The following is a 19,162-nucleotide window of genomic DNA, read 5'->3' as shown; positions in this document are numbered from 1 at the left end:
CTCAAACACTAGTAAGGCCATGATCTCATTTATATATAACCTATAAGCTTGAAGCATTAGTTATGAGCCAATATAATGAGAGGAACCAATACAATGTAAGGAAACCTAACAACATAACCGTTAAGATCTAAGGCCGTTATTTTTCATTTAAACCTAGAAATACATTTCCTTTCCTGAGTGAACCAGTAAGGTCATTTCAGAGAGAAAGAAATAGAAGCAAAAAATAAACTTGTAAGGCGAGCACTGACGGAAGAATCAGGATTTCCCACTTAAGATACCCAAAAGAGAACCCTAAATTCTTTGACTAGCAATTAGCACGCCTGAACTCTCCTTGACAGCACAGAGGAGCAGAGCCAGGAAGGGACGGGCGCTCACACTGTGCTGCCTCTGGTGGCGAAGGGAAATGCTTATACTTCTCAAAAGATTTTTTTCCCCACCGTCTGACAAAGGCTGGCGCCGTCTACAAAGCGTTGTGGGGCCAACCCCACCGCTCCGTACCGAGCGCAATGCGCGGGTGTGGGCGGTCAGCAAGTCCACGTCTCCAGCCCTTCCTGCTGGAGTTCACCGAAGTGTTTTGGGATCCGAGGTTCTGAACGTCTCTGAGCGGGGAAAACGACACCCTCCTTCCCAGTGGCAATTTCCGTTTTCTCCTGCTCGAAGCAGGGTGTCTGACCTGCTGGTCGACTGCATCCCTGTGCCCTGGCGCCAGCTATGTTCCCGATCCCAGAATAAATCAGGGCTGCATCGGGCCTGGCAGAACCCTGGACACATTTCCTGTCGCGGCCTAAGGGAAGCCTTTTGCCGCCAGGACCCTGGCGGGGATTCTTGGCAGTTGAGGGGGTGGGCGGGAGTAGAGTGGGGGAGAGGGAGGAAAGCCAGCTGTGGGGGGCGGTGCCCGCGCTCTAGGGACAGCTTCACGCCCTCGGGCGGGACAGAAACAAGCTGAGAGCAGTTGTGGGCGCAGGGCCTCCAAAATGAGGCCGGCGTTCGCCCTGTGCCTCCTCTGGCAGGCGTTCTGGCCCCGGCCGGGCCATGGCGAACACCCCACCGCCGACCGCGCGGGCTGCTCGGCCTCGGGGGCCTGCTACAGCCTGCACCACGCCACCTTCAAGCGGCAGGAGGCCGAAGAGGCCTGCAACCTGCGCGGCGGGGCGCTCAGCACCGTGCGCGGGGGCGCCGAGCTCCGCGCGGTGCTCGCTCTCCTGCGGGCAGGCCCGCGGCCCGAAGAGGGCTCCAAAGACCTTCTATTCTGGGTGGCGCTGGAGCGCAGGCGATCCCACTGCACCCTGGAGAACGAGCTGTTGCGGGGTTTCTCTTGGCTGTCCCCCGACGTCGGCGAGTCAGAAAGCGACACGCTGCAGTGGGTGGAGGAGCCCCAACGCTCCTGCACCGCTCGCAGTTGCGCGGGACTCCAGGCCACCGGGGGAATCGAGCCCGCAGGCTGGAAGGAGATGCGATGCCAGCGGCGCGCCGACGGCTACCTGTGCAAGTACCAGTTTGAGGGCTTGTGCCCCGCTCCGCACCCCGGGGCCGCTTCTAACTTGAGCTACCGCGCGCCCTTCCAACTCTACAGCGCGGCGCTGGACTTCAGTCCCCCCGGGACCAAGGTGAGTGCGCTCTGCCCGGGGCAGCTCTCCATCACAGCCACCTGCACCGCGGACGAGGTCGGCGCGCGCTGGGACAGGATACCCTCCGGGGCTGTGCTCTGTCCCTGTCCCGGGAGATACCTCCGTGCTGGCAGATGCGCGGAGCTCCCTGACTGCCTAGATGACTTGGGAGGCTTTGCTTGTGAATGTGCTGTGGGCTTTGTGCTGGGGAAAGACGGACGCTCTTGTGTAACCAGTGGGGAAGGACAGCCGGCCCCTGGAGGGACCAAGGTGCCCACCTGGCACCCAGCAGCCACTGCAGCCAGCCCCGTGCCGAAGAGAACGTGGTCACCCAGTGTCCAGGAGAAGTCAAGACAGACACCCCGTGCCCCCGGACAAGGCCGTTCAGCAACATCTATTCCCGAGATTCCTGGGTGGGGAGAGCAGAGCACGATATCTACCCTTCAAATGTCCCCTCAAACTGAGTCAAAGGCCGACATCACCACTTCAGGAAGGGTGATTCCGAAGCCTAATTCCACATCTTCCTCTGACAGTCCCCAGGCTTTGGATTCCTCCTCCACCGTGGTCTTACTACTTGTTAGCATAGCGGTAGTCGTGTTGGTGATACTGACCATGACAGTGCTGGGGCTTTTCAAACTCTGCTTCCACAAGAGCCCTTCCCCTCCGCCAAGAAAGGGGCCTTTGGCCCCGCGGGGCATAGAGAGTGATGCTGAGGCTGCTGCTCTGAACTCTAATTCTGCACATTGCACAGACAACGGGGTTAAGGTCAGGGACTGTGGTCTGCAGGACAGAGTCGAGGGAGCCTCACTGACAGGGTCCTCTCTTGGCTCTGGGGACACATAGGGAAACAGGGAACAATGAGCACTTCTGGTGAGCAGAGTTTTTCACTTTCAATGAAAAGAGAAAAGGAGAAGAGGAACTTATTTGTGGGACTGACATTACCTACAGAAATTCCGCTTCTAAATTCCCTCTACTCCACTGAGGAGCTAAATCTGAACTGGGCACGACTTCCCTGAAGATGGAGAAACTGGAAGTGCCTTAGAGTGGTGGAGGGAGGGGGGCAGAATCCTACCAGGAAGAGATATTTCTTGTGTTTATTCTGAGAGATTTGGAGAGGTGATTGAACTTTCTAAGACACAAGAAGCAAATATATTTTTAATTTTCTTTTTTGCCAAAATAGAAAGGAAATCTGTCTGCATTGTTCAGACTGGGAGTATATTGGTTTGAAATTCCCAGGACGAAAATAAAGGATTGTTGATAACCCAAACTCAAAATCATTGGTGTCCCAGACAGGTGATTATTTAGGAAGAACAGCTGAGGAGAATGCTGGGAATAGCAGCAAGAGTGCCTCCTGCATTTAGGCTGAGTGGGAAAGTCCTTGCCATGAGTAGATCTTAGGAACTTTTTCCTGGGTTCTTTTATCCTTTACTTTCAAAGTCATTGCTACTTGTGTGCTCTGCTATAAATCCAAACTGTAGTGTTGCCAGAGTCACTGGCTCTAGAAGCAAATTATAGTTGACCACCAATTCAGGTGTTTACTGTATGTCCTTGCTCAAGGAAACAAGTGATTTGTGTTTTCCTCTTTCAGTGTTTGTGCTCTCTAGTGTAATGACCTTCCCAACCAAATAGCCCTCTCCTAAACATCTGGATGCTGATCCTCACTTCCAATTATGGTGATGTTAATTTTCAATTAAAACGTTAATGCTAAGTATTGATTTGAAATCTTCTGGGTACATTAAAGCAAAAATAAGCTGGATTTCCTCCAGAGTTGCTAGGTTCTTGTGCACTGTTTAATGCATAGGAAAATTTGAATTCCAAACCGTTTCCTTCCCCTCCTTAATAAAAGTGTGTGCAGTAAACATACTTGCCCATCCTAGAATGATTTCAGTATAGCACAATTTTCCGTGGGCAAAGGCATTAGGTAAACAGCTTTCCATAAGAATTAATAGTATAAGAAATAAGTGATAAATATAAATATCTATCATTGTGATTTGGGGTATTAGAAAATTATCTAAATAAAGCATTCCTCTAAAAAACAATGAAGACCTAATAATAATCACTTTGTAGTGGGACTGAAACCCCCTAGAAAATGCCCTGCTTCTATTAATATGCTAACACTTTAAAACTAAATGTGTGGGGGTTGGTGCATGGATAGAGAGAGACAAACAAGCTGAGTAACCAGGAAGACTGGAAACAGGAAGAAGTTTCCACTATGATTTTTATAAAATCATTTTGATGTTCTTGAGTATGTAATGTATAAAATACATTATACATATAATATATAGGGTACTGTAACATTAAAGGAATAAAGCAATAGGTAATTCACTTCATATACTAAATGTGTCTAAATAGATACATGTAAATAAAATCATAAATGAATTAGAATTAACAACATTTGAAGGAATTTTAAATAAAGTCATTTCACAAAGAAAACTAAAATCAGGTAGGTAAATGGCTTATCCAATGTCCCCAAATTGTCAGAGATTGTCTCAGTTCACCTCAGTTGTGGTGTTTTAGCTTTGCTCTCCATAGAGAAGGTAACTATTTGAATAGAATATATGGTACTTTTCTTTGTAGACTGAAAAATAGCCTTACCTGTAACTGAATGGAACTGTAAATTATCTGTGTCTAGAAGTATCTATATCTATCTTTGTGTATGTGTGTACACACCGTTTGTCTTGAGGTAGAGCGCGCCTGTATCATTGCTACAGTGCAATAGAGTATGCATCGTTAACTTGCTATGCAACATGCCACTGGTGGCATTACAAATCTCAGGGTCCAAATGCCCTAGTGAAGAATACATAGATGTCAGCTCAGTTACTTAACTATTATTTCCTAGTATTTCCCCAGGTAACTTGATCAGGAGAGAATTATAGAAATAAGTTTTTAATATGTATGAAATATGTTTTCTTATTTGATTTCCTGACAGGTGGCAATTGCAGACTAAGCTTCATATAATTTCCTTTGATTTCTGGCTGTAATGTTTTCCATACAATTTTGAACCCATGGCAGAATCAGGCCAGCCAACGTGATCTCTTAAGAGCTAGCTAAGGTTAAGGTTAGAGTTCTTCCTCCATTCTCCTGTACTGTCACATCTTCACTATTTCTACAACCTCTTTGAGATGCATTCCTGTCTTAAAATCCTCTGCTCCTGCACTCTTCTCATACCTGCGTCTTCAGCCATTTCCTTAAAAGGAAAACCTGGAACCTAATTTCCATTCTTTCTCTCCAGCCTAGGTCCTGCCATCACTTTCCACCATCTCCAGGTCCTCATGTATGACTCTTCCACTGCCTGTACACTTCAGTTCCTTGACTTCCCAACTCCTAATGATCTCCACTTCGTTTCAGCCTCCACTCCAACAGCCATACCTTAGTTAGCCTTTCAGTTGATTCTAAAATTGCTCTGCATCTGAAATCACAAATTCAGACATTTGTGTGATGTACACACATGTTCAGATCTATACTGCAGTGAATTTTTGCCACCAATTAGAAGTAAATCATCGTCTGAATTCTGAGATTGCTTCTTTCTCACAATAATAAGCCTTGCTGTGAATAATAGCATGACGTGGTTATCATTTTTTTTCTTTTCTCTTTTTTTTTTTGAAAGAATTTCATATGTGCAGAAGTTTGCAAGTTCAGTAAAGATAACTTTTTTCATGAATTATTTAAGAGTGATGCCCTGCTACCCCTAAATACTTCAGTGATTACCTCTGTTATTTAATTTGTTGATACAGTTATTCATCTTACTCCTATATTATTTTTCATTTCCATAAGGTTGTTAGTCATGTCCTCTTCTTTCATTTATAATTTTAGTAACTTGAGTATCTCATCTTTTGGGGATGGGGTAAGTCTAACTAAAGGTCTGCCGATTTAGTTGAACTTTTCAAAGAACTAACTTTTTGGATTCATTTACTTTTCTCCTGTTGTATTTCTATTCTCTAATTTATTTCTTATTTCTATCTTTATCCTTGTTTTGCATTTGCTGTGCTCTAATTTTTTAGAGTAGAAAGTTGAATTATTGACTTGGAATCTTTCTTAATATAAGTGTTTACAGCTATAAATTTTCCTCTTAGCACTGCTTTAGTGACATTCAATAATGGGGCATGTTGTGTTTTCATTGTATTTGTCTCAAAGTATTTTCTAATATCCCTTGTGATTTTTTTTCTTTAATATATTGGTTATTTAGGAGTGTGTTGCTTAATTTCCACATATTTGCAAACTTCCTTAAATTCCTTCTGTTTTTAATTTTTGATTTTACTTCATTTTGGTTATAAAGCCTACTTTGTATGGTTTCAACCCTTTTACATTTATTGGACTTTGCTTCATGTTCTGTCCTAGAGCCTAGCATAAGGTCTGTCCTGGAAAATATTCCACAGGTGCTTGAGAAGACTGTCTGCTGTGCTGTTGTTGGGTAGTGTGTACTGTGAAAGTCTGTTAGAACTAGTTTGTTTATAGTATTCTTAAACTATTTTATTTTCAGTTTACTCTTTTTCTTAAATGTTTTAGACATTGTTGAAAAGGACTATTGAAGTCTTTATTTTTTATTATTGAATTATCTATTCCTACCTTCAGTTATGCCAGTATTTTAAAATGTATTTTAGAGCTCTCTTGTTAAGTGTATATGTGTTTATATCTCCTGATGTTCAGACTCATTTATCATTATAAAATGTCCCTTTTTATCTCTAGTAACTTTTTTTTGTTTTGAAGTCTATTTTGCATAATGTTAGTATAAAAATTTCAGCTGTCTTATGGTTGCTTTTTGCTTGGTCTATCTTTTTACATCCTTTAGCTCTCAACCATTTATACCTTCAAATCTAAAATGTCTCTTGTAGGCAGTATATGTTTGGACTATTTACTTTATTCTCCAATCTATACCTTTTGAATGGATGTTAAATACATTTATGATTAATGTAATTACTGACAAGGTAGGATTTACATCTACCATTTTCTATTTGATTTCTATTCTATTTTCTATTCTATATCTTTTTTTGTTCCTCTATTCCTCCATTACTTTTTTCTTTTGTATTAAATAAATATTTTATAGAGTACCGTATTAATTGTCTTGTCAATTATTTTACCTTTGTAAAGCTGTTTTCTAAGTGACTGCCATGGGGATTACAATTAATATTTTAATTTAAAGACTGTATACTAGGATAAATACCTGCTAACTTCAGTAGTATACAACAATTTTGCTCCAACATAATTACATGCTTTTTTTAGGGATGGGGTCAGTCTAACGGAAAGTGTGCTACCTCCCTCCTTCTTTGTGCTGTTATTGACATCTTTGCACAATATAAACTCATCATTGTGGTTTATAACTATTGCTTTATTATGCAGTTATCTTTTAAATCTGATAGGAGAATTTAAAAATTACAAACAAAAAATGCGTTTATACTGTCTTTTATGTTTACCTATGTAGTTACTTTACCAGTGCTCTTTATGTCTTTGTGCGGTTTTGTTACTGGCTGGTGTCTTTAAATGTCATCCTGAAGGACTCTCTTTAGTATTTTTTGTAGGACATGCCTGCTATTGACAGTTCTCTCGATTGTTGCTTAGTTGGGAATGCCTTAACTTCTTCTTCATTTTTGAAGGATAGTTTTACTAGATATAGAATTTTTTATTAGTAGTCTTTTTCTTTTAACATTTTGCCTAAATCATCCCACTGCCTTCTGGGATTCATAGTTTCTGATAAAAGTCAGTTAATTTTTTGAGTATCTCTTGTACGTTTTGAGTAGCTTTTCTCTTCCTGGTTTTTAAGTTCCTTTCCTGTGACTGCTTTCCTTTTTCTTTGCTCATACATTTTTTTGTTGAAGACTGGATGTATTAAATAATATAATGTGGCAGTTCTGAAAATCTGTCCCCTAGTAGCCACACCATAGGGTTTTGTTGTTGCTGCTGTTTGTTTAGTTATTTGCCTTGATGACTCTGAAAAGTCTGTATTCCCTGTCAGGTGTGACCACTGAATGAACTCTAACTCTGCTCAGTTAGCTTACTGGTCAGGTAATGATGAAACAGAGATTTGTTTAAATGACTGGACCAGTAAATCTCTCACCTTTGTGGAGAGGTTCTGTGTATGTGTTGGAGCAGGCCTTCAATGCTGAATTTACAGTTCTGCCTTAGGCTCCACTTCTTGCTTTTCCAGGAACTCAGCATCACCCAGAGTTAAAGAAATGTGGGCCTTTTCAGATCTTTTCTGGGCAAGTGTGCAGCCTTACACATGCATCTGCCTTCCTAGATTCCCAGGAATATGTTGAGTTCACAAAGCCCCATGTGGACATCTTTTTCTTCAAATCTTCCTTTCCGTAGTTTTTATTCAGTTTTGATTTGCTATACTGGCATCACCACCTGGGTTAGTTCCCTGTATCTGCTGTAACAATTACCAAAATTGGGTAGCTTAAAACAACATAATTGTATTCTCTCACAGTTCTGGAGGCTGGAAGTCCAAAATCAAAATGGTGGCAGGGCCTTGATCCCTCTGAAGTACCTAGGAAATGACCATCCATTGCCTCTTCATAGCATCTGGTGGTTTCGCACTTCTGAGTGTTTCTCAGCTTAGCTGTATCACTCCAATCTCTGTCTCTGTTGTCAAGTGGACTTCCTACCTCTGTGTGTGTCTTTTACCTGTCTCTCTGTCCAAATTTCCCTCATGAGGACACTAGCATTGGATTGAAGGCCCACCCAAATTCAGTATGACTTAATTTTAACCTAATTACGTCTGCAAAGATCCTGTTTCCAAATAAGGTCACATTTACGGGTACTGAGAGATAAGACTTAAATATATGTTTTGGGGGGCACAATTATAGATAGGTAAACAGTGCTAATTCTCTGCATGGGGGCCCTTTGAAAGTTCCAAACCTGTTTTACCTCTTCCAGTGGCCACTAGGCTGATGGTTGTCATAGCTACTCTGCTTGCAGCTCTGCTGTTCTTCAAGGCTTCTTCAGGGCTGGGGAGTGGAGAGTGGGAACCAAGCAACAGGGAGGGGTGGCAGCAGTGTTGATAGTCTGAGAACCTCCTCAAATTACGTCAGTTAATTTGCTGCCATACGCTCGACTGATTGATAGATTAAATTGAACCACTCTATGCAGTTGTATGTACCTCGAGACAGAAGTTTAATCTCTTCATTCCCACTGTCTGGCAGCAGTGGGTGCTTAATCAGTGAGCAGAAGTGCAGTTTTTCATTTCAGCAAGTCTCGGGGGAGGCTGAGGTGTCCTGTTGTACCCACATCCTCTGGACAGTTTTGGTATCATCTTGCTCTTCCACTTCCATAACACGTTTGCTTAATTAAGCTCGTCAAGAATAGGATGAAGAACAACTATAAAGAGAAGTTAAATGGTGGTGGGAGAGGTGATAAGAGCATGTCCCTCACTGAAAAGCATATTGTAGTGGTTAAGCAGTTTGCAGTGGGAGAAATTCTGAGCTATTAACAGAAATTTCCTCTTTACTACCTATTTCCCTGGAGAGCATCTTCCCCCTCTACTGAGTCAATGATATTTCTATCACTAAAAGAGGCTGTTTAGTCTAAGAGTGAAGAGTCAAATTGTTGCTTTTTGAATTCCAAAATAGGTTTTTGATATTCATATCAGAGAGAAAATCTTGAAAGCCAAAGCATATTTTTCTGATCCTGTTTTTTTTTTTTTTTGGTTTTTTTTTTGTTTTTTTTTTACTTATTTGTTTTTATAAAATAAACTGTGGATACAGAATGTTACACAGAGCAAACATACAGCTTGGTGAATTATAGTAAGGGAAACACTCTTGTAACCGTCAGCCCCCTGGTCCCTGGCATCAAGAAATAGAACCTTGCCTGCCACCCCAGGAGCCTTTCCCTGCTTCCCATCCCAGTCACAGCCCCTTCCTCAATCCAAAAGTAGCCTCTATCTTGGTATTTGTAGAAATCATTTTCTTCCATTTTTATGGTTATATTGCCCAAGTGTGCATCCAGGGACATTGTATTTTAATGTTACACAATTCACGTTTTCTTTTTATTTTAATGTTTTCAGTTAAAAAAAAAGTTTCCATTTTGAAATCATTTGGAAAATTGTTACAAAAATAGAAAAATTCCTAAATACCGTTTACCAATATCCCACAAATGTTAACACCTTACATAACTACCATACTATTATCAAAATCAGGAAATTACCATTGCTATAATGCTGATATTAAATATACATGTCATTCGGTTTTCCCACTAAAGGTGCTTTTCCCTTTTCATCAGTACTTCTACATTTATTATTTGGATTTCTGTGTAAGGAAGAGCTTTCCTTCTACCTCATTTTAAAAAATTTAACCGTCACTTGCTTATATCAATATGGACTCATAGATTCTAATTTTATTTTGTGGTTTGAACCCATTACAATCGTAGTGATTTTATTATTCAAATTGTCCGAGACTTGGTCAATAGGAGGCCTTTCGAGGTATCTCCTGTATACTTCTGAAATATCCACATCACTTTTTGAGCAGTCTCTTACTTTTTGGTATGGGCTCATCTTGTAATTTCTCTGTCCCAGCCCTGTTTTGCACCAGCCATTTCCCAAGGAGCCTAGGTTAATTTAATTGAAGAACAGTATTTAAAAATCAGTATTTGGTGCTAGATGTGCTCAGTGACACTGGGATGGCACTGCCTTTAGGCCTTTTCAGTAGACAGAGCTAGGAAAATTTTTATGTATAAATACATGTACACAACTATATTAATTTCTATATATTTCACGAGTTCATATTAACATTTATAATTTCAATTATACACCAAGAATTCATTCCACTCTCCCCCCTCCCCTTATTTGTAACCCCTTTTTCCAGCGATGAAAAACAAAGTACGTGTGTGTGTGTGTGTGTGTGTACACCTGCTTATTTGTTCAGTCCCAGAGTACATGAAAAATAGTTTCAGAATTCCTAATCCATATCTCCGTGAAAAAGAATCTACTGTTTAAAGTACAGTATGTGTGTACAGTTCTTTCTGGAATTTAGCCCTTAAGGCTAAGTATAATAATATAAGGCTAAATATAATATAATCAATATACTGTATCCAAAGTCACTTGGGGTAGTAATTGTTATTCATTTGGAATACAGTGACGTTCACTTGTCTGTATTCTATTTTAGTCCTCCTCATTCATACTGCTTTTATTTATATTTATATTCTATTACTCTAAAATTATGAGAGCTACGTGAATATCTTCCTTTCCCCCTTCTTTCTTACATGAAAGGCAGCATACCATGGATACTCTTTTGTACTTTGCTTATTTCATGTAAAAGTAGATCTTGAAAAATCACTTCATATCATTAGTTTGTATAGATCGTCCTTAGTCCTTTTTACAGCTGCATGGTATTCCATTAGGGAATGTACCATCTTGTACGCACATTTTATGTATTTTTAACTCTGTATTTTCAAATATCTTTTAATCTATAGATATGCTTCCCTCCCATCCCTTCCTTTTTTCTTATAATTTTCATATTAAAGAATTTGGGGGTTTTGACCTGTCGAGATTACCAACAGTGTGAATTTTGCTGATTTCATACTCATGGTGCAGTTTGATATTTTCCTTTGTCCTCTGTGTTTCCTGAAAATTGGTACTTAGATTCAGAGTCTTGAACAGACTTAATATCAGCCCTTTGACAAGACTATTTAGGTAACAATATGGTTTTCAACAAGAGCACATAATGTCTGTTTTTTTCACCTTTTTTTTTTTAACTATTAGTAGCCATTGATGCTCAAACCTTAGATACATTAATTCCTGGGAGTTCTGCAGTGGTGCTGTTTTTTTTCATGAATTACCTGGAAAATTTTATGAGGAGACACTGTCCCTCATTTACTAGTTGGTTATGAAATTATACATTTCATATATAGGAAAGACAGAATAAATAAGTACTTATCAATTTTTAAATTTTTTTCAACTTTAAAAAAAAATTATTTTAATGGATTTTTCCCTATAATCCTCAAAAGACGATTATATTTTCACTATTAATATAAATTTACATGATTAAACTTATGGTATGATGGGTTCCAATAAACTGCCATTCATATCTTTGTTTAAGCTCAAATTATTCTATCAATCATTGTCCAGTGGGAGCATCCTAAACTGACTCCTGAGTCCTTCTGACATGATCCCAGTATCTTTTGATACTTAACCTGCCATCTGGTATTACAAGACTTTCCAGCTTCATTATGTATCTTTCCTGTACCAGCTCTGGAATTAGCCATTTCTCCAGGAAGTCCTGGTTTCTCTTAATGTAAGATGCTATATCAAGACTGCAGTCTGGGTGCTAAGGATTGCACTGCTATAGAATTGGTCATTGTTTCTACGTCTTTTCAGAGGATAGATATAGAAAGTATAATAATTCCTAAAATAAGATAGAATTCTACCAGCAAGAGAGAGAAAAAATATGTAGAAGTGAAATAGATTTATATAGGTAAGTGTTCTTAAGTGCTCATTTGCTTACCTTCTCACTGGGTGTGAGCACTGGGTGGGGTGGGGGATGTGGTACTATAAACTGGACTGATTGGGGGAGACTGGGTATAAAGGGAATTGATAACTTTCTGCCTAGGGCATGGCCCAGGGAAGCTTCTCTTAGAGAAGCTACAGTCAAACATGGTGCGGATGTTGTAGGGGAGCAGTGTCAGAGAGGGGTATCTGGGTGGATGGGAAGCATTACAGGATAGTGTGAGAGAGAAGCTAGAACTTCTTTTGTCTGAGAGTGGGCCTGTGGCTCTTGTGAAACCTTTGGGTTGGAGCAACCATGATACTGAATAACCTGAATAGCCCCAACACACAGAAATCAAAGAGGAATTTGTACGTTCCAGCCACAGATGTAGACAGCCAAAAAGCACTGGAGATTGTATGTCCCACTGTAAACCAGGCTGGACAGATCTAGCAGCTCAATGCCAGGGCACTGTGTGTACTTCCTAGAACTTAGATTACCCCTATGTATAAGTGAAGAAGTGAGAGGAGGAGAGTCCTAAGGTGATCAGTTACCCAGGAAGCACTAAGAAAAATAAGAAGTAACTGAATTTATTTTAATGTGGCACGATTAGGCTTTCTGTCATCAACAGAAATGGGGCTCAAGAACCGAGTTCTATTACTGAGAAATAAGGAAATTTCTATTTGTACGTACATTTTATTAGCTGTTTTCTTAGAAAAAAATGTTTATACTTTTAGCTTTGTTTGTACAATAGAGGTAATGTTAACTGCCTCATAAAATTGTTGTGAGAAAATGAACATAGAGACTTACTACAGGAACCTGGGTAGCCTAGTGCTGGACTGAGGAGGGAAGCTAGGAAATGCACCTCACCCCCCCTCCCTGCCGTGATATTTATAAACCACTCAGACACACCTACTCAGGGTTTTAGGAAGTCTTATTAATGTCATTATAAACTAGTGACTGTAATTCAAGAGTACTGAGAACCAGAAAAAAGTCTATTAGTCCATAACTCTGAAAAAAAAAAAAGCACTTAAATATGTCCAAGGATAGCAAATGATGCCCCTAAGGCAAACATTTTTTTATTCTTTTCGCTAAAGATGCTGACTTGTTACGTGATATGAGGGTGCGATGGGAGTTGGTAGTAATACTCATTATTTAGAAAAATGATTGCTTTCCATTTCTCACATTTCTCTCTCTTTCAAATGACAGAGCTGGGAGCACACAGTATCAGCCAGTGGGTACTAGATGGGTGGATACTTACAGGGCCCAGAAAACCTCTTCCTCAAAAAGCCTTGGGTAGGAATATATCCTTTAAATGAACCACCTCAATAGGTAAGTTTTCCTGGACTTACGGTATCTCAGGAGGCCTTGGACAAGCCCCAGACGGCCTGACTGTCCAGTACTGTGGCTGTGGGTCCATCAACAGTGCCCAGAGTGTCTGTTTGGCAGACACCATTATTACCAGTGCACTGTGCTTGGTTGAAAGTATTTTCTTCTCGACCACTCCCCTCATCAACATGTATAGAAAGCTCTTTAAAATGATAAACCATAAACAAACTCCTTCCAGTTCTTTTTGTAAGAAAGTTGAGTATCAGTTGAAAAGAATGAGACAGAATAATTACTGATTTTTCTGATATGTTGTAATTTCCAATAGTACTTTTTTATAGAACTGCAATATCCACATAGCAACTTTTTATGGGAAAAATATTTTTATATATACTCTCTTGTTTTATTTATCCTCACAAAATCCCTGTGAAAATGGGGACGGGTGGACGTCTGCAGTGTCTCTTGACAATTCTTCGTAAGCTGAGACCTGCCAAATCATTGAGACTGGTATCATATAGCACATCTGCCAGGTAGGGGTTAAATTTTAACAAGAGGTCCTTATCCTTAAAAAGGTAGGAAGCTAAAGAATTTTATATGGATTAAAATGTCTATGTTCTTAAGGCTGAGCCACAGCTGAGTGACCTTCTCACGCTTACATGAAAGCCAAATCAGAGTTAAAACTTCTTACTCACGCTTCTCCTGTGTTTGGCGGGTGACTCAAGAGACATGGAGCAATGCTAGGAAATCCTCGCCCTCAGATGTCAGCGCCTTCATCTGTACCCCCTCACACCACTCTGCATCTCTTCTGTTTTCCCTGTGTGAGATCTCAGGGTCGGCAGGGTGAGATGGCTAACGCTTCCATTTATGGTCTTGACATTCCCCTCAATAATCTGAGACTCCGTCTCATCTTTACCTTTAATTTTCCTCTCTGTGCTGGTCTTCCCTTTGGGCTATATGTCCATTAAGTCTGCCCTGTCCTAAATCACCACCACAGACGGAAATCTTATCACCCTGCTTTTACCTTTTACTCTTCATCTCTCTCCTCCTGGTGAGTTACCCCAGCCTGTTACCAAATGTACCTCTGTAATGTGCTGCTCTATCATTCAGCTCTCTTGCTCGACAGGATCCCAGACTTCCCCAGTGAGGCCCATGCTCCTGAGCCTCAGCCAGGCCCCTCCAAGACCCTATCATGTTAGGCCATACTCCTCTCATGTGGTACCCTGTGTTCTTGCCAAACTGAATTACTCGGTCTTGCATTATTGCAGCTCCACAATTTTAGCAGGAATTCCTATCTGGAATGCCACCCATTACCAGCGGGCAGACTGAAATGTGTCTACACTACTAATCCAAGTTTAAATGCTATCTCCTCTAAGGTATCTTCCCCAGTTACCTCAAACTCAAACCAGTTCTCTAAAATCTCTCATCATTTGCATCGCTCTTATTATAGCTACTTGTGTATTTTTTTTTCAGCTCCTCTACTACATTGCATGCTGTTGCACCTTATGCATTTTGTAAAAAACTAATTGCCTTCTCATTGCTATAAATAGATATTTTGTTAAGTAAATTATAATTAGATAATAAATGATAATAAATTTGTTTAAATGAATATTTTTATACTGAATAATCAAGTTTCTACAGTTTTAAATCCTTAAAAATAATTTAGTAACTATATTATATATTATTTCTAAAAGCTCTCCTGGATTCCTCATATAAGTTTTCACTTCATAATATATATGTGTTAACTCAGACAAGTTTGAGACAAAGTTCTCTGATCTGTATCGCTGAAAGTCTAACTTATCCACACATACCCTCCCCAATGGTTAAGAAATGAGACACTCTTTCTACCTGGATCATCTCTTTTCTTACAAAGACATGCCTGTATAAGACATCCACATGGAGTTTGTCTCTCTCCAATCCCTCCAACACCTGCCTGTTCCACCCACCGTGCTCACCGTCACCTCCTGAAGATCAGTGTCAGATGTCTTGAGAGCTCAAAACAGCAGCTGGATTTTCTGGGATGCCATTGTTTGCGGGGGTAAAGGTCAGGGGCAAATCCAAGGCAGGCAGTGAGCCCAAAGCTACATGATACACGGCAATGAACTTGGTCCCTGGGGTAAAATCAGCTGGTGGAAGGACCTAGCCCACAGGACAGCACCACAGCTGTAACTTGGGGAGAACAGGGGTCTCTGGCCACACTGGCTTCACTACTCAAGAGTCTGTGGGACTAGGCGCTTCAGTGGTTCCAGCCAGCAACACCAGTCCAGACTCTACGACCCAGCAAACCTGTGATCTGATGATAGAAAACAGAAGAAAATACAAGTAAGTTAAAATGATTTACACATCTACAGTCCTTTTGCTCTCACCCCAAACCTCCCCTATTACTGTTCTTTTCTTGGTAGCCCACTTTTTCACCATCTTTATGTCCCTTGTTTCATTTCCTGAACCCAAAGACAGACCGAAAGACTGAAATTGGAAGCAAGTGAGGAAAATGCTGGATAATTTTTCTAAGCCTGCAAAGCTGAAGGCAGGCCTCTGCTCTCATTGAGATTGCCTTTTGGTCTCGGTGCCAGGATTGCAGGTGGCTAGTGAGATGGCAGTGGCTCTCAGTGTTCACAGTTAGGCCCTCCCCTCCAGGACTTCAGGCTAGTAACTTCCCAAATGAGCTATTTTCAAAGAATCATCTGACTCAGAATGCCTCCTGCTTCTGCAGAGCTCCGCCTAAACTCTTCCGCTTTGAGGAGGCCAGACTGATGGAATTTGGAGCACATAGTTCTCTCCTTTTCACTGTTTAGGGAATTGATGAATTTGTATGTATTCACCATCTGTATCTCCTTTAATATATAGGTCCTATAATGGCAGAGACTGCATCGGCCTGGTTTGTTTCCATGCCCACTGTGTTTGGCAGTAAATGGTACTTAATCCTTATTGAATAAATGGAGGAATAGGTGGATCATTTGGAACACAAATGAGGGATAGGGTTGGTGGGTGGAGACATATTTGCTGATCTTTTCTGAGTACATATGCATTTGACTCTGTACACACATGTGCACTCACCCAGAGATACACAGATCTTTTACATCTGTAAGTAAGTCTTTAGAAGCTGCCTGTGTGCCTCCGCTCTGGACCTCTGCACTTCCCAGCCATGCCATTCCTTCTGGGATGCATTCCTTCTGCCACTCTCTGTCCCTTCAGCTGTCCTCTGCCCTGCCCTTCCTCTGCATGATCTGCCGTCTTCCTTTCCCTTATACGCTGGCATGGACACAGTCCAGGGGCTCCACTGGCAGGGAAGAGGCCACGGGAGCACAAGGCCCACTTGACGACTGTACCGAGGACTGGCTCTGCTTGCCGTAACGTGTGCTGGAAGAGACACAAGCTGAGCAGAGGTCTGTTCAGGCCGTGCATGTCCACAGCATATGGTTCCCAAGGCTGTATCTTCACTGACAACACCTGCTCTCCAGTCCTCAGCTGCCCGCTCCATGGCCCCATGTAGATTTCCTCCCACACAGCAGATACAAAATGCCTCAAGTTCAACTCATCACAGGTGCCTTTTGCAACATTTATCTCTTTAATGGTACAACTCTCATTCCAGAATTCTAGGCTGGAACCTTTAGTTGCTCTTATTCCATCTATTTTTTTCCATCTGTTTTTTTCCATCTTTTTTTTTCCCCTTAACCCTTATATTCTCTGTCACCAATTCCTGTTGATCCTCCTTTTGAAATATCCATTAGGTTTGCCCTTTTGCATTGAGGTCCACCACTGGCATCCCAAACTAGGTTTTCATCACCGTAGTCTTGACTTAGTCATCTTTTTTACTTTAATATTTACATCCAAACTCACTTGGCAAACCAGTAGATTCTTTCTAAATCTCCCTTAAAAAAAAAAAGCCTGTATTTCTCATTTTCTAGTACATGGAGATCCACAAATCCATGACTAACTTCTCAAAATCTGGTCCCATCCTACTTACTGGTCCAACCTTATGTCCCAAGATTCCTCAAGATACCCATCAGGCCTGCCTCACAGTTCTCCATGAAAACAACAAAAACATATTAAGCACTTACAGTATGCCAGGCCCAGTGATCAGCACTGGAGATAAAGCAGAATCTAGGACAGGCATGGTCCCTGTCCTCTTGCGTCCTACAGTCTACCTCAGGGTTTTCTCCCTTCTCAGATCTTCCAGTAGTGCGCTGCCACTTAGCATTTACTCATATGCCATCCCACTGCTGACTGATTCATATATGAACAGTGTAATTTGGGTAGGGCCCCATGCTACCCAGGTGGAAGCTTCAAGCTCCAGAAGTTGGGGATTACATCACCAGTATATACCCGTGTCTAACCTGGAGGTGGGTGAATATTCCATAACCCTTTTTAAATGAATGACTCACATTATAAAAGGTCATAAACATTGAGCCATCGAATTTAGAGGAGACAGAAGTCAGGAATGTTGAGGAGTTTGAAGAAAACTGTGTTTTGGAGGATGTGTGGGATGTGCCCAGACTGAGAAGTGGGAGGAGGGCATTCCAAGCAAGCAGGGCGCTAGAATGTGAGGCTGGAAATTGAGACCAACTGCCCCCAACTGCCCCAGCTATCTGCCCCGCTCTGTTTCCATAGTAATGCAGTATAAACAGCCCTGCTCACCCTTGAACCAAGATTATCCATGCAACTATGTTCTCACCCATAAAACATGGGCAGAAATAATGTGTACAGTGTCCACATCATCTGCTGTAAAAGTCAGAATAGGCTAGGTTATGTTGAGGCATAAACAGCACGAGGTGATTTCTTGCCGACCAGAATCTGCTGCAAGCCCAGAGGACTACTTTGCATTCACTCAGGATTCCAGCAAGTTCCCATCTCATCGCACCTCCTGTTGCATGAACATGTGCTTTGTGGCCCTCATGGCAGGGGGAGTAAGGGATGGAGAGTCCAGCCCCAGCCACGAGAACTTCAGCACACAGGTGACGCATGCCTCTCCGGCTCCTATCGGCTTGGTCAAAACAAGTCACATGCCTGTGCCTAACCACGGAGAGTGAAGAAGTGTAACGGTCCATGTGCCCATAAATAGAAAAGAACTGGATACTGGAAAATATTGTTCTGTCTATTACACTTACGTAAAATGAAATTGCATATCATAGACTTAAGCTCTACTTTCTGAAGGCTGAAACAAACATGTATCGACAAGTCTTTGACCATAAAAATGAGGAAAATGCCTAGGGGATGGTGGAAACACAAGATGATAGGAGCCCAAGTCCTTACAGGATTTCGTGGAGCAGAGCCACAACTCCAGCCTGGAACTCCCACCTCCAGACTGTCGTGGGAGAGAGAAATAAACTTCTCTCAGGTTCAAGCCCCTGTGTCTTGAAGTCTCTCTTTTCAGTAGTTTAGCCGATACTCCAACTAATGTGAGAAGAATCGACAGAGATAATAGCCTTGACTGGAGTTCGGGCTTGTGTAAGGGAGTAGCATTGTGGCATTAAAATAGACAAAAGGAATAGCAAGATACATCTGTTTCTTTCCAACCTGGTCATAAGCTTTGATCTCATAGGAACTAAAGCACAAAAATGTTCCTATGGAAACAATGTTCGCTTGGTCTCTTCAAGTTCTAACGTATTTCTATACTAAGGGTATTCTTTTGTAGATAGTTGTTGAGCGCTTGATAAGAAGAAACAAAAATATGAGAAATCAAAACTCTGTATCTAGCTATCCCAAAGACAGCAGAATCTCTGAAATAGAGCACACAGCCTCCAAACTGAGAAGGACGTATACCATATTGATGCAGAAAAAAGTTGAGAAGGTCATTCTCCTCATGGAAAAGGAGGTGAT

The 19,162-nt window shown here is 41.5% G+C and overlaps 1 protein-coding gene and 1 long non-coding RNA gene across 4 annotated transcripts in view; one reads left to right on the top strand and one right to left on the bottom strand.

The window, feature by feature from the left end:
• The first annotated feature begins 875 nt into the window (after positions 1-875).
• CLEC14A (C-type lectin domain containing 14A) overlaps positions 876-19,162 on the top strand; it is a 36,574-nt gene continuing 18,287 nt past the window's right edge. For all 3 annotated transcript variants that reach the window (XM_064485913.1, XM_064485912.1, XM_064485911.1), the window contains exon 1: positions 876-1,607. In XM_064485913.1, the coding sequence (XP_064341983.1) occupies positions 975-1,607 (633 nt within the window). In that variant the 5' untranslated portion in view covers positions 876-974. The remainder of the gene's footprint in view (positions 1,608-19,162) is intronic.
• Positions 13,638-16,078, bottom strand: LOC135318462 (uncharacterized). The gene is made up of 2 exons (XR_004137327.2): positions 15,298-16,078; positions 13,638-14,159 (listed from the first exon to the last, which is right to left on the bottom strand). It is a non-coding gene; the product is annotated as an uncharacterized LOC135318462 (long non-coding RNA).

Source organism: Camelus dromedarius, chromosome 5 (genome assembly GCF_036321535.1).
Source record: "Camelus dromedarius isolate mCamDro1 chromosome 5, mCamDro1.pat, whole genome shotgun sequence".
NCBI lineage: Eukaryota > Metazoa > Chordata > Mammalia > Artiodactyla > Camelidae > Camelus > Camelus dromedarius.
Note: the sequence above shows the minus strand (reverse complement) of the source record. Positions and strands in the feature narration are given on the sequence as shown.